The 14079-nt window shown below is 34.7% G+C and overlaps 1 protein-coding gene across 1 annotated transcript; it reads left to right on the top strand.

Annotated features, from left to right (window-relative positions):
- On the top strand, positions 1-5223 carry LOC123654111. Its single transcript, XM_045590075.1, has 2 exons — positions 1-192; positions 295-5223. Exons 1-2 carry the CDS (start codon positions 1-3, stop codon positions 5221-5223), a joined length of 5121 nt encoding a protein of 1706 aa, XP_045446031.1.
- The last annotated feature ends 8856 nt before the right edge of the window (positions 5224-14079 follow it).

Genomic DNA, 14079 nt, shown 5'->3' with positions numbered 1-14079 from the left:
ATGGAGGGATTAGTCAATGTTTTGAAAGACATCCAAAATGTTATCCAAAAAGGTTTAATTAACTTTAAAAAGAGTCCTAAGGATAGGCTAACTGTAGAGTATATGGAAACTAGACTTGAGTTATTAGAAAATGATTGGGCTTTGTTTAAAGAAAATAATACAAAACTTCACGAAAATTACAAGGCTCAAGAGGTTAAACCTTTCGTTGATATTTATGATAGTGCTGAGGACACATATATTACTTATAAATGTTTAATAAAATCAATGTTAAATAAATGTAAATCAACAAATGAGCATAAAACTAATGAAAAATCTAATTTAAAATCAAGTTCAGTTAAGTTACCTAGAATAGCCATTCCTACTTTTAGTGGTAAATACAGTGAATGGACGACATTTCGTGATTTATTTGTGTCGCTAATAGATAAAAATGAATATTTAGACAATGTTGAAAAGATGCATTATTTAAAATTACACTTAACGGGTGAAGCTGAACAATTTGTAAGGCATAAAGAAATTTCTGATTTAAACTACTCTCAATGTTGGTTGCAGTTAGAAAAACGATACAGTAATAAAAAATATCTTTCGAATTGTATATTAAAAAGATTGTTTGGTCAGAAACGTATTTCAGTCGAGTCAGCTACAGGTATAAAGGAGTTGCTCGACACAACTAATGATTGTTTGAATGCGCTCACAAATTTAAAGGTTGATGTATCTACATGGGACATTATCATCATCCACATAATCGCTTTTAAACTCGATCCTGAAACACGTAAACAGTGGGAATTAAGTACAAATAATTACGACTCTAATGAATTGCCTACTTATGAGCAGTTTGCCAACTTTTTAGAGAATCGTTTTCGCGCTCTTGAATGTATAGAACCAAAAAAAGTTCATCATGCCGCCGGTCCACATTCGTCTAAAGCAATGGTAGCGGTTAGTGCCGGAGGGATACGTTGCGAATATTGCACCGAGTCACACAAACTTTGTTTCTGCAAGAAATTTGCGAAACAAACAGTTGAATTTAGACGTGATTTCGTTGTAAAAAATAATATGTGTTTTAACTGTCTAGGTAGTAACCATAATGTGTACAACTGCCGAAAACAGACAAAATGTAAAGTTTGTCAAAAACGTCACCATTCGTTACTGCATCCAAGCGGTGACATTGTTACTCAAAATCAAGATACTAAAGCAAATTTGACTACTATTAATGCTAGCTCATCAACTAGTACTAATCATGTAGTTTCGTGCTTATCTACAGATAAAGTACTCACGCCTCGACAGGTTTTATTAGCCACAGCGCTTGTAAAAGCCGAGTCCAAGGGGGGTGATTACAAACTAGTTAGAGCCTTGCTCGATCAAGGTTCTCAAGCGTGTTTGATAACAGAGTCCACAGTACAATACCTAAGACTTACTAAAATTCCTGTTAAAGGAATAGTATCAGGATTAGGTAATAGGTCAACCATTTCTAAGTATATGGTACATTTAAATATTCAGTCGCGTATAGATCCAGAGTTCAAATTACAAGTAACAGCTTATGTGCTTAGTAAAATCACATCATACTTACCTGAACAGAGCATAAATAATAATGTTTTTGAGTGGATCGACATGAATAATTACGATTTAGCCGATCCTCAGTTCAACCAATGTAATAAAATTGATATTTTATTAGGTGCAGATGCCTACAGTTGCATATTAAAAGAAGGCATAATGAGAAGTCCAGATAATGGTGTAATTGCTCAAAACACCAGCATAGGATGGATATTATCAGGTGCTATAAACAGATCAAACGATAGTTCATGTAGGACCCATTCTAATATAGCCGTAATGCATGCCCAAATGAAAGAAGATGAGATTCTTAAGCGATTTTGGGAAATCGAAGAAAAAATCAATAATAAAAAGATGCTTACTCCAGATGAACAAAAATGTGAAGAATTCTATAAAACTACTACCTCGAGGCAAGAAGATGGAAGGTACGTAGTAAGATTGCCGTTCCGTATCGAAGATCCTCAATTCGAAAATACACGTGCTATAGCTGAAATGAAATTTAAGTCATTAGAAAAAAGATTACAAAAGAACAAAAAATTAAAACAACAATATACAGATGTAATAAATGAATACTTACAGTTAGATCATATGAGACTTGTAAAAGAGGGTGACAACAAAAAGAAAGTGGCGGTTTACTTACCTCATCACGCTGTTATTCGAAACGACAAAACCACAACCAAAGTTCGAGTAGTATTTAATGCCTCTGAAAAATACGGTAAAGGTGTTTCGTTAAATGATACCTTGATAGCTGGTCCAACGTTGCAGGCTGATTTGAGATACACAGTGATGAAATGGAGAGTTTATCCTATTGGTCTCGTGGCTGATATTGTTAAAATGTATCGCCAGATAAGGATAGCTGAAAAAGACACTATGTACCAAAGAATACTATGGCGAAACGACCCTAAAGAAGAAATTAAGGATTACGAGTTGCTAACGGTCACATTTGGTACGGCTTCAGCACCATACCAGGCAGTTAGAACTCTGCACCAGATCGTGTATGATGAAGGTGAAAAATACTCAAACGCTGCTGATAGGGTTTTAAATAGTTTCTATATGGATGATTTGATGACAGGATGCTATAGTATTGAGGAGGGTTTAGAAATATATAAAGAAATGACAGAATTATTAGGAAAAGGTGGAATGTTATTACAAAAGTGGAATAGTAATGATCAGGAGCTATTAAAAAGGATAAGTTCAGTACGAATTGAAAAAGGTCTAAGGAAAGCGGAAACAGCAAATAAAATAGAAACTAAAGCAAAACCAGGACAATTAGGCAATGACAAGGAAAGGGTTATAGAAGATAAGGATGTAGATATAAAAATAGATAACATTATTAAGATTTTAGGACTTACTTGGAACCGTAGTAAAGACACATTCCAGTACACGGTGAATCTCCCGCAGCTAACAAATACACCTGTAACAAAAAGAGCTGTAATTTCAGACATAGCAAGATTATTTGATCCTCTGGGATGGTTGGCTCCAAGCATCGTGTTAGCAAAAATATTTATTCAAAAATTATGGCTTGCAGGAATCGGTTGGGATGAACAATTAAGCACGGATCTGGTACAAGAATGGCATACTTACCGTCAGGAACTATCTCTTCTTACCAAGGTTATGCTACCACGATGGCTTGGCACTAACCCAAACGATGATCTTGAGCTTCACGGGTTCTGTGACGCTTCCAAGGCTGCCTATTCAGCGGTAGTATACTTGCGAATGATTGATGTCACAGGTAAGATCAAGGTTGCTTTGTTGGTGGCGAAAACTAGAGTTGCTCCTATCAAGCAGATCAGTATTCCTCGCTTAGAATTGTGTGGGGCAGTTCTTCTTTCAAAGTTGTTGATAGAAACCGCAGAAGTATTGAAGGTCTCATCCAATAATATTTACGCTTGGACGGATTCCACTATTGTTTTGGCTTGGCTTAACAGTCACCCAAGCAGATGGAAGACATTCGTGGCAAATCGCACGTCAGAAATATTGTCATCCATGCAACCAACTCAGTGGTTTCATGTGTCAACCACAGAAAACCCAGCAGACGGTGCTTCACGAGGAGTTTTACCCAGCTTACTTCTTGGGGATACACTTTGGTTTTCTGGACCGACATTTCTAAGGGCAAAATTAAATATAAAAAGTAAAGGATCAGAAGAATTTAAAACAGAATTAGAACAAACAGTTAAAGTTCACGTTGCAGTAACATCAACTAACGATTGTGACATATTTACAAGATTTTCATCTTTATCTAAACTTCTTAGAGTAATAGCATATTGTCGTCGTTTCTTGAATAAACGATCTATTAAAACAGAGTATTTACAGAAAAAGGAAATAGACCAGGCATTAGAATGCTGTATTAGAAAAACTCAAGAAAGTATATTTACAGAAGAATACACGCAATTACAGGAAAAAGGATTTTTACAACTAAAATCAAGTAAATTAAAGTCGCTCTGCCCTTATTTGGATGATAAAGGTTTGATTAGGATTCAAGGGAGGTTAGAAAAGTCTTCTTTAAATGAGGAAATGAAGCACCCAATAGTGTTACCAAACAATGCTCATTTTACTCACCTTATAATAGCGGACGCACATACTAAAACCCTTCATGGAGGTCCTCAGCTGATGCTGAACTATTTAAGAACAGCCTATTGGATCCTTGGAGTTAGGAATTCAGTGAAGCAACACGTTCGAAAATGTGTAACATGTGCCAAACAAAGAGCCAGTACCAAGGCTCAATTGATGGGCGACCTACCGTCTGTCAGATGCACACCTGCGAGGCCATTCTTGCATAGTGGGGTTGATTATGCGGGCCCTATAAATGTTAGGATGACGAAAGGGCGTGGTCACCATTCGTATAAGGGCTATATATGTTTGTTTGTTTGTATGTCTACTCGCGCTTTGCATCTCGAAGTAGTTAGCGATATGAGCACACAAGCATTTCTAGCAGCATTTCGACGATTTGTGGCTAGACGGGGTCATTGTGCTAAATTATATAGCGATAACGGCACCAATTTTGTAGGTGCTGCTAGAGAATTGCAACAATTAACTCATTGCCAGGCTTCTATAGCAAAACATTTAGAGGCTAATAATACAGAATGGCATTTCATTCCTTCTCATGCACCTAATTTTGGGGGTCTGTGGGAGGCAGGGGTGAAATCTACCAAATTTCACCTAAAAAGGGTCATCGGTGATGCAACACTCACCTATGAGGAGCTAACAACTTTTCTTAACCAAGTTGAAGCGTGTCTAAATTCGCGACCGATTAGTGTGATTAACCTGAATGATCCTGACGAACCGATACCATTGACACCGGGACATTTTTTAATAGGAGAACCATTAATATCAATTCCCGAATATAAGGATTATGAAAGTTCAAATGTATATTCTCTAACACGTTGGCAATTTGTTCAACGGATGCTGCAATCATTTTGGAGACGCTGGTCTCAAGAATATTTAAGCAACTTGATGCATCGATACAAATGGTCTTCTAAAACTCAAGAACCGAAGGTCGGAGACATAGTTCTCATAAAGGAAGACAATTTGCCCCCTAGTCGATGGTTAATGGGTCGTATTTTGGAAAAGCATCCCGGTGATGATAAAGTCACGCGTGTAGTTACATTACGAACCAAATCCTCAATTATTAAAAGGCCAACCAATAAATTATGTATTTTACCAATCGCAGATCAATGAAATATATGTATATTTTAAGTATTTTTTATTGTGTTAAACTTTAAAAAAAAAATTATGTATTTATAATTTTTACAATTGTTAATTTTATATCTTAATTTTATATAAATGAACTTTACAATGTTTTAAAATTAAAAGGTTAAACTCATTTATAGTTTATGTAGCAAGTATTAAAAAAAAAATGTACATCATCTAGTCGAATTCATAGTTGTCATAAATCATGATTTTACAGTAACTTAAGAAGGACATTCTGTCACTAAATGTCCTTGGTGGGCGCTATGTTTAGAATGTTTACCAATATTGTTTATATTTAAATATCGTTGTATGTTTAATTAGTCCAGCGCTCGACAGATGGCGTGCGGATCAAAATAGATCGCGCTAAAACTTTATTTACGTGGTTATAGTATGTAAGATTAGTAATTGAAATAAACGAACGATCGAGCTATCGGAAGTCGGTGTCGGTGGTCGATACGTAGATCAGAATACTGTCGTGGTTTTATTTATTCAACCCTTCAAGTAGTTCATAACTAGTCCAAAGTCGACCCCCAGCCGCCGTAACACACCAAGTGTTATACAATAGTAGTAAAGTAGTAAAAAATTAATATAAATAGGACATGGAAAATGATAACATACAATTTTTGTATTGAGCCCAGTAGGTAGTCGGACAAATAGGCATACAATTTGGTAACTCGTCGAGCAACTAATTCGGTTCAAGCAAGTATTCGGATTCGATTATTAGTATTTGGGCTTTATGAAATTACATTATAAGTATTATGTTTTATTTGGAAAGCTATAAGCGGGCATTTCATGATATTTTGAAATAACAGTTTTCTTAGTAAGGACGAAATAAAAAAAAACAAGAAAAACTTTTCAAAGTAAAAAGTTATCCATTCCATTACTATAAGTTTTTCAAGTAGGTACAAAAACTATAAAGTAATAATAAAAATAAAAAGTACATATCCATTATTAAAATGACTAGCCCGTTGGCGCAGTTTGTAGTGTAGTCCTGCTTTCTGTTCCGCGGGTTGTGGGTTCGATTCCTGCCTGAGTCTGGGTGTAATATATGTATTTATATATGTTATATATATACATATATATATATATATATGTTTTATTTCTATGTACTTATATCTATACTATGCCGTGTGGTGTCGGCCGAATAGACTAGCACCACCCCCTTTCTTCCCGTGGGGGTCGTAAAAGGCAACCGAGGGATAAGTCTGGCTCAAAATCATCAGGGTCCTGGAGAAGGAAAACTTCATTTGAAACCCGGAAAGGTGTCTCTGTCAAGCATTCGTGGCATAGCTCTAAAATGCGAAAGACTCCTGCAGTCGAACTGGCTCCACACGTATAGACTCGTCGTTCCTGTGGGCCTAGCCAGTGAGGTCGAGAGAGTAGCGCAGAGCTTTGGAAACTCTGCGTTTTCCTGAAGAGTGTCCTAGTCGACACAGTGTCTGGCTGACACTGTCTAAATCGTCTGCAATAGACGGACTAAGGCCAATGATGATGATGATGATGATATCTATATTAATATTATAAAGAGGCAAAGTTTCTAACTTTGTTTGTTTGTAGGGAGTAATCTTCACAAATACTGATCTGATGACGAGTAACATAGGCTATTTTGCCTGCTGGGTTTCTGTGCTGATGTGCTGCAGTGATGCTGTGCTGCAGATCTGCAGGGCTGTGGTGCTGCAGTTCTGCAGGGCTGCTGTGCTGCAGCAGATATCATCAAAAATGATTATAGTTTAAGTAACTTTTAACTTAATGAAACACCACCATTGAATACTTTTAAGTCCAGTGTTGGTTACAATCAGTTTAGTTTCATAATATAATAGGAGAAGTTAAAGTGTAACACAGATACAAAATACTTGTACATTTTTTACACTTTGAACGATAGTTTTAAATAAAAAAAAAGAAACTCCCTGTTAAATCACCATTTTAAAAGCTTTATCTCACTTCCTATTGCCAGCTGGAAGGGGCTTGATGGCTCTTCAGATATCAATAAAAAATATTCAATTTGTATGATTGAATATATTTAAGTTAATGAAGTGAGTATTAAAATATTTAACTGAATTATTACATATTAATAATGCAGTCTTACTTTTTGCGAGTTGAATATCTAGGTACTAGTTATACATTTTTTTTGTTCTATAGCCTTAAATACCGTGTTTACTTACCTACCGGTACAGCATTGAAGAAAGAAGTTTTTTGGAGTTTAACTCCTTAAGAATCGATTTTCATATAAGGCCCCCGGTATGAAAAAAATACGAGGAGTAAAATTTACTGAACGAATGACCTCGTTACGTTTCTCGTAATGCCTACTATAGGGTTAGGGTAGCGTTGTGTTAGCGTTATTTGATTCGTTTATTTACATTTGATATAAGAGGCCGGCTACTGGCTTCACGCGTACCCTTCAACAAATACAGGAACATTTCTTGAGCCTGACACGCTCCGAATCGCAACCTGTCTACGGCTTGGGGTTCCGGTCTGCGCTCCTCATAAATGTCCCTGTGGCAGTGATGTCGATAAGCTAGGACATCACGGTCTGTCATGCCTAAAAAGTGCAGGCCGCTTCTCGAGACATGCCGCACTTAACGATATCATACGCCGGTCCCTTGCCACCGTCAACGTGCCAAGTCTAAAAAAACACGCTAAAGACACGCTAGCTCCTTCCCATCTACATGGAACAAACAACAGAGCTGGTGCGGCTTGTGAAGCGGCTGAAAAAACAAAAGCAGACAAATACAGGGGTCTTGGCTCCGATTATGATTTTGTCCCATTCGGTGTCGAGACCCTTGGTCCGTGGGGTCCTAGTGCTATAACACTATTTAAGGAAATAGCAAAAACGTTAGTCGACGTCACAGGAGACCGAAGAGCTGGCAGCTACTTCGGACAAAGAATTAGTCTAGCTATTCAAAGGGGGAACGCTGCCAGTATCTTCGGAACCTTGCCTAAAGGGACTCCTTTTAATAATATTTTTTAGTTATTATATTATGTATATATATACTTAAGGTTTTTTTTTTTAGTTTAATGTAATTTATATATTATTAATTCAAAAATTTTAAATCTTTAGTTTATGCACTACTATTTTTAAATTATTTTACTTTGATATATTATTAATCTTTTTCTTAGACTAGGAAGCCTTTTTTGTGCCTTTCAGACAGTCGATCTGAAGGAGTAAACTGCAGTTGTGCGTCAGAGGCGACACACACACCTTTTTTTATAAGTCTAAGTCAGCAAACATCCCTAGCTTAGTTAAATCACCTCAACAACGAGCAATTCAAATGCAATATCAGTTGCAGCGGGTATAGCAGGAAATATCGTGCTCATAAAATAGATCAGTCTGTGGAAGTACTTCGACCTTATAAAAGATACAGCTAAATAAATTTTTGCTTTCGAGAAATATAATATTCCTGTGGTTAGAAGGTGACCAGAGGTGATCCCTCCTAGAAGGGATTGGGGGGAAGGTCAGCAACGCGCTTGTAATGCTTCTGATATTGTAGGCATCTATAGACTACGGTAATTGCTCCCTAGTTGTATAAAAATATAAAAAATTTGTTTTTATATGTATTATTCGATTTCTCCGACCACATAAAAACCAGATTGTCCACCATATGCCAACAACGCATTTTGTCGTACTTCGACCACACGATACGTAGAGGCGATGAAAAAAAGAGACTGATTGTGGTTGGCAACACGGAGGGCAAAAGATCGCGCTGTCGTTCACCAAAGAGATGGGCAGACTAAGTCAAAAGCTCATTTGCCACTAATTTTACACGGTCGTAAGAGACGCCATGGACAGAGACCGGTGGAGGCAAATTATCCGCTCCAGATGCAACCCTGATGCTGACCACGATCCTCAGACATGAGGGACCGACAAAAGAGAGAGAGAAATTCGATTTCTGCATATTATTTCTATAGTGTTACGATTATAATTATGTACATAAATAATATGTACAAAAAGTTTGGTTGTTTTACCAGTATACATACTTAATACTTTTTTGCAGTTACGTAAAATATATTGTTTCTAATATTTCTTTTCTGGAGAGCTTTTAACTCTGTAACGACGCCGAGGGTCACACACCATTTCCCTTACTTGAGTGGAAATCTTACCCGTAACCAGCAAATATTGGCTCACTCGGTTTATTTTATTACACAAATCATAGAGTTAAGGGGATTGTTCTAGTGGAAAGTCCGAAAAATTCTATCGAAATATGTTGAAATTTAATTTAAAAAAAATGTTAATTCTTAATATTGCTTGTTAATCGCGTTGTTATATTTTGTTTAAAGCTAGTAGCTTTCTTAGAGGTCTGATTCACATTGGATAAATAAAAATGTAAAATAAATTAAATAAAATAACTTTAAGTATACCTTTATAACATAGTTTTCATCTTCTCTCACATAATTATAAAAACTGTGTGAGCTATAATTTACAATATGATATTTTACGAGATACTGTAAGAGGCAGTAACCATCTAAGCGCTGTGCTTAGATTGCATTAGGGGCGATTGTAGCACATCAGTCATGGCCCATTTCCGTGGAGTGTGTGTTCGCTCTCGGCTCTTTAGCACTTAAATAAATATCGCACGTTTGCGCCATATAGCCTCTAACATCGCTTCACACTTACTCGCCGGCCGGATATATTTATTGCTTGTATTTTGTTGGATTTATGTATGTGCTTTGGAGAGTTGCTTACATATTAACGTTGGCTAACATTAAGAACATTTTTTTATGTGCTAAAATGGTATATACTATATATATATATATATATATATATATATATATACTATATTTTTACGAATCATTTCTATTGCATTACAATTACTATATGGAAAAGTGAGTTACCTAAACTGTTCACAGAGACATTATTATTTTTTACGTATACGATGATTAGACATTATTATTTTTTACGTATACGATGCACTTTGGTTGACAATCATAGTATACTCGTAGACTCTTGTCTATTATTAACAATTTACTGATAACTAGTGGTCGCTTAGTGGTCGAAATTTGACCTATAACAAAGACTATATATATTTATAATAATAAACAAAAGAGTATATGTGCGTGTGTGTGTAAAAATATGGTAGTGTGTGTAATGTTTATTTTACTGATTAAATGTTTTTATTGCATATTTAAAAAAAAAATATTAGCATTCTGCACTCCTTCTCTAGATAAACTTTAAGTATGCGAAATTTCATACGCCTCCGTCCGCGCAATTTTCGTAAAAAGGGGTACAAAGTTTTTATTTATTTTATTCATTTAATTTTTAATGGAAACAAACAGTATATAATAAATTTTATAAAAAAAGCACACATTTGGAAAATCATCACCAGAACAGTTTCCAATGACTAATAATACATAATAAGTAGGTACGTGGCGTAGATGCGCCTTAAAACCAACCAAACTTACACAAGTCAATGAGATTAGAGAGTGTGAAACTATTTAATTTACAGATTACATTAAAAATATATTAATAATTAAATGAAACATATGTATCGATCAATAAGAATGTTAACTAAAATTTAAAATTAAAATTAAAATTCTTAAAAGAGTGATAGTAATAATTATTATTATAATTTCAGTACGATCACCTTAGACAAAATATTTTTAATATGAGAATTAAATTTGGTCAATGAAAGATTAAATATATCACAGTCCAGAAACATCTTGTTGTACTTATTACAACTTCTATTCATAAATAAATTTCGTACGAAAAATAAATTTTTGCTTCACGTATTAATATATAGATATATTATGATATGATTTTGTCTTTAGTCATTGATCAATTAGAAGCAGTTTTATTTTCACGTATAATTTCGGCTTTGGTATGCATCCATACGACATATGGTCCTAAACGGGAGGATGCCGGTGTACAGTGTAACGATGACGCTCGGGGATACAGTGTGACCAATTTGTAGAGGCAATTTATCGTTAAATAAAATAAAAAATATTTTAATAGATAGTCTTTCTTTCAGATCACGTGACCAATCAGTTTGAAGTTACAATGTACGAGTGCAATGTAAATAGCCTGTCCGCCGAGTTTCTTATCTGAAATGGTTCGCGTGTAGAGTCGGGCGTAGTTCGAGCTAATAACCTATTAGCCTTGCGAGTAAACGAATGCATTGTTTTTGTCATTCCATCGCGGATGTGTTCACACTTACAATAATTACTGATAGGTATATGCTTTTATTAATTAATTTCAAAATATATCGTCAATCAAATATAAATAGTATAAATGAATATTTTTATTAGTTTTTATTCCCCAACCCATAAACTAAATTTGGTTAGATAGGTACTTAGCTGAACCATCAATAATACCGAATCATTATAAAATTGAATAATTAGTGATTGATTAAGTAATTGATTGATTGGTTGTAAGATTTTTATTTGTTCCAGTGAACCACGGTTGGTTCAATGTCACGTGTAGAAGAGACGAAACTGATATAACTGCGGCTGATATAACATTCTGTATGTGTGTGTATAGTAATTATTTAATAAATCAATAATAATATATTTTTTTTAGGAACAGTGTAGAAAGAACTTAACATAGCAAGCTTACTTTAATTAAAAAGCTATGTATGGCGCCTATGCAAATTGTTTGCGTGGCAAAAATTATTTTGTGCAAAAACAGTCGAATTGTCATTTTAATTATTAATGAAATGAACTACTATTAACTGCTATAAATAATTGCTTAAAGTAGAAAAAAATTGACGTAATTAGTAATTTCGTTCTATCCATCTATGTTCCTACACCTACCTAATAAAGATATATGCATATCTGATATTTGCGTGTAATGTGGAATATATTTGAAATAAACAAATAAGGTACAACTACAAATATACACCCTGAGCGGTAATTGAACCTGTAACCGATGTAGTTAATGGAACTTTCAATATCGTACAGGAAAATGATTATTTTAGTAAGTACCTACTCGTTTTCGTAAAACTTTTGCAACACGAAAAGTCATAGTCGTCGAATTTGTCTTCCCGCAGCGGAACATAATTCCACTTATTTATGGCTTACCAAAACATTTACCCTATTATTATTATGTTGTTACGGCTGTATTAAAGTGCCATAAAATTTATGATGCTTGCAAATTTTCGGTTATCGTAATTTAGGTCTTGTTGAGTGGTACGAAAGTTGAATTTTGTTTGTGTCGTTTGTATCGGAGGGTAGGATGACAAACGCGTCAGAGACGTCCCCCTCGATTACGGTGTCGCAGGCGAGAAGTCGCTGCGACGCGACTCAGCATATTGTCAAGTCGCGTTAGGGGACAAGTAAGGCTAAAAGGGGTTCCGCTGTATGAATAGCGGCTACGTGGCAAATTGATTTTGATTAAATTTTCTTTTATCGGCCGTGTGAATGGTTTGAATGGAATTTTTTTAATGCTTTAAACGTCCCTAATTTTAAATGTTACATTACAATAACAGTAAATTTAATTAATATAACATTATTTATGCTATATCAAATCATGTAACGAATGTTTTTTTCTTTTGTAATTGTTGTAAAATTAATGAATAAATGAATGCGTTTAAAATGTAACGAATTATTGATATATTGTGCAAGTATCTCTCCTATTCCCTAGTAGATGGCGCCATGTGCTTGCGAGGTAGAGAAGCTGTGTAGAAAAATAAAATTATTTATTTAAATACCAACATAACATTATATATTATAATATAAAACAATTCCTAAGACTATACTTGTTATATTGTTGAAAAACAAATTTAAAAAAAATCTGAAAAATCTAAGCCTATATTCTACTAAAACTATAACATCATTATGAAACAAAAAAATTTAAGACTTTTTTATTTACTTTTTTTTTTAAATCCTCAGATTTGTCTGCCATAGTTCAGCATCACATCACATCATTTTCGATGATTATAACACACAAAAACAATTACAACTTAAGTATATAAATAAATCGCTTTTACATCCAGTAGGTACATTCATATCTAATATAAATATAATTATATGTAATATCCCACTCCTGGGCATAGGCCCTTTCATCAGTGTTTAATCCAATACGCTGCTCCAATGTGGGTTGGCGGTATTATCCTTACTATGAGTAACGATCGTTATCAGGTGTATATGATAACAACTGGACCGACAGCTTAACGTGCTCTCCGACCAAACTTAACCAGACCGGCAATAAATATTTGTGTAAACACAAATATCCACTCCGAGCGGGAATCAAATCCGCAACCTTCAGTGCTTAGGCACCGTCGACACGCGCCATTACACTAGAGCGGTCATCATATATTATATTACATTAAATTGAATATACAAAAACATCTTAATCCTTTCGTAAATAATGACGATATATTCCCTGATTGCTTTAACTTTGATATATCGTAGACACTATTAAATCATTTAATTACAGCAAAAAGGCTATTACAGTCTAAAAAATAATGACTAATCTCAGAACCCGCAACTAATCAAACAAATTTTCAGATCTCATCCATCATGTCAAACACAGGCGTTAATTCCACAAGAAGCTCATTTGAAAAGGAATAACCATCTAAAGCCTCGTTTAAGTTAATGCAAGCCGGTCGTATTAATCCGTTTTTCATTAGTCTGACGACGTATGGGCGGTTGTTAAAACAATTTTCGTATAAGATATTCATACATCAATCATAACGACAATGTACCTATTCCCTATTTAAATTAATGCTTGGTTATTATTGCAAAATGCAGTATATACTTACGTTATGTATTTAAAAAAATAATTTGTTTGTTAATTACAAGTTTTAAAGATTTCTGTTAGTGTAAAACAGTGTGTAATATTATATTTAATTCGTAAATAAAAATAGACTTAAATGTGTCAGTAACTACTAATTTCAACCATACTTGATCAGT

This window comes from Melitaea cinxia, chromosome 1 (assembly GCF_905220565.1).
Source record: "Melitaea cinxia chromosome 1, ilMelCinx1.1, whole genome shotgun sequence".
In the NCBI taxonomy this organism is placed as follows: Eukaryota; Metazoa; Arthropoda; class Insecta; order Lepidoptera; family Nymphalidae; genus Melitaea; species Melitaea cinxia.
This window is presented reverse-complemented; position numbering and strand designations above follow the sequence as displayed.

What these genes read in the sequence shown, in the direction of transcription:
- LOC123654111 (XM_045590075.1), top strand. Translation starts at nt 1, where the DNA reads ATGGAGGGATTAGTCAATGTTTTGAAAGACATCCAAAATGTTATCCAA. An exon ending in AAAATTACAAGGCTCAAGAG is followed by an intron (nt 193 to 294) that starts GTTAAACCTTTC and finishes TCAACAAATGAG; the next exon opens with CATAAAACTAATGAAAAATC.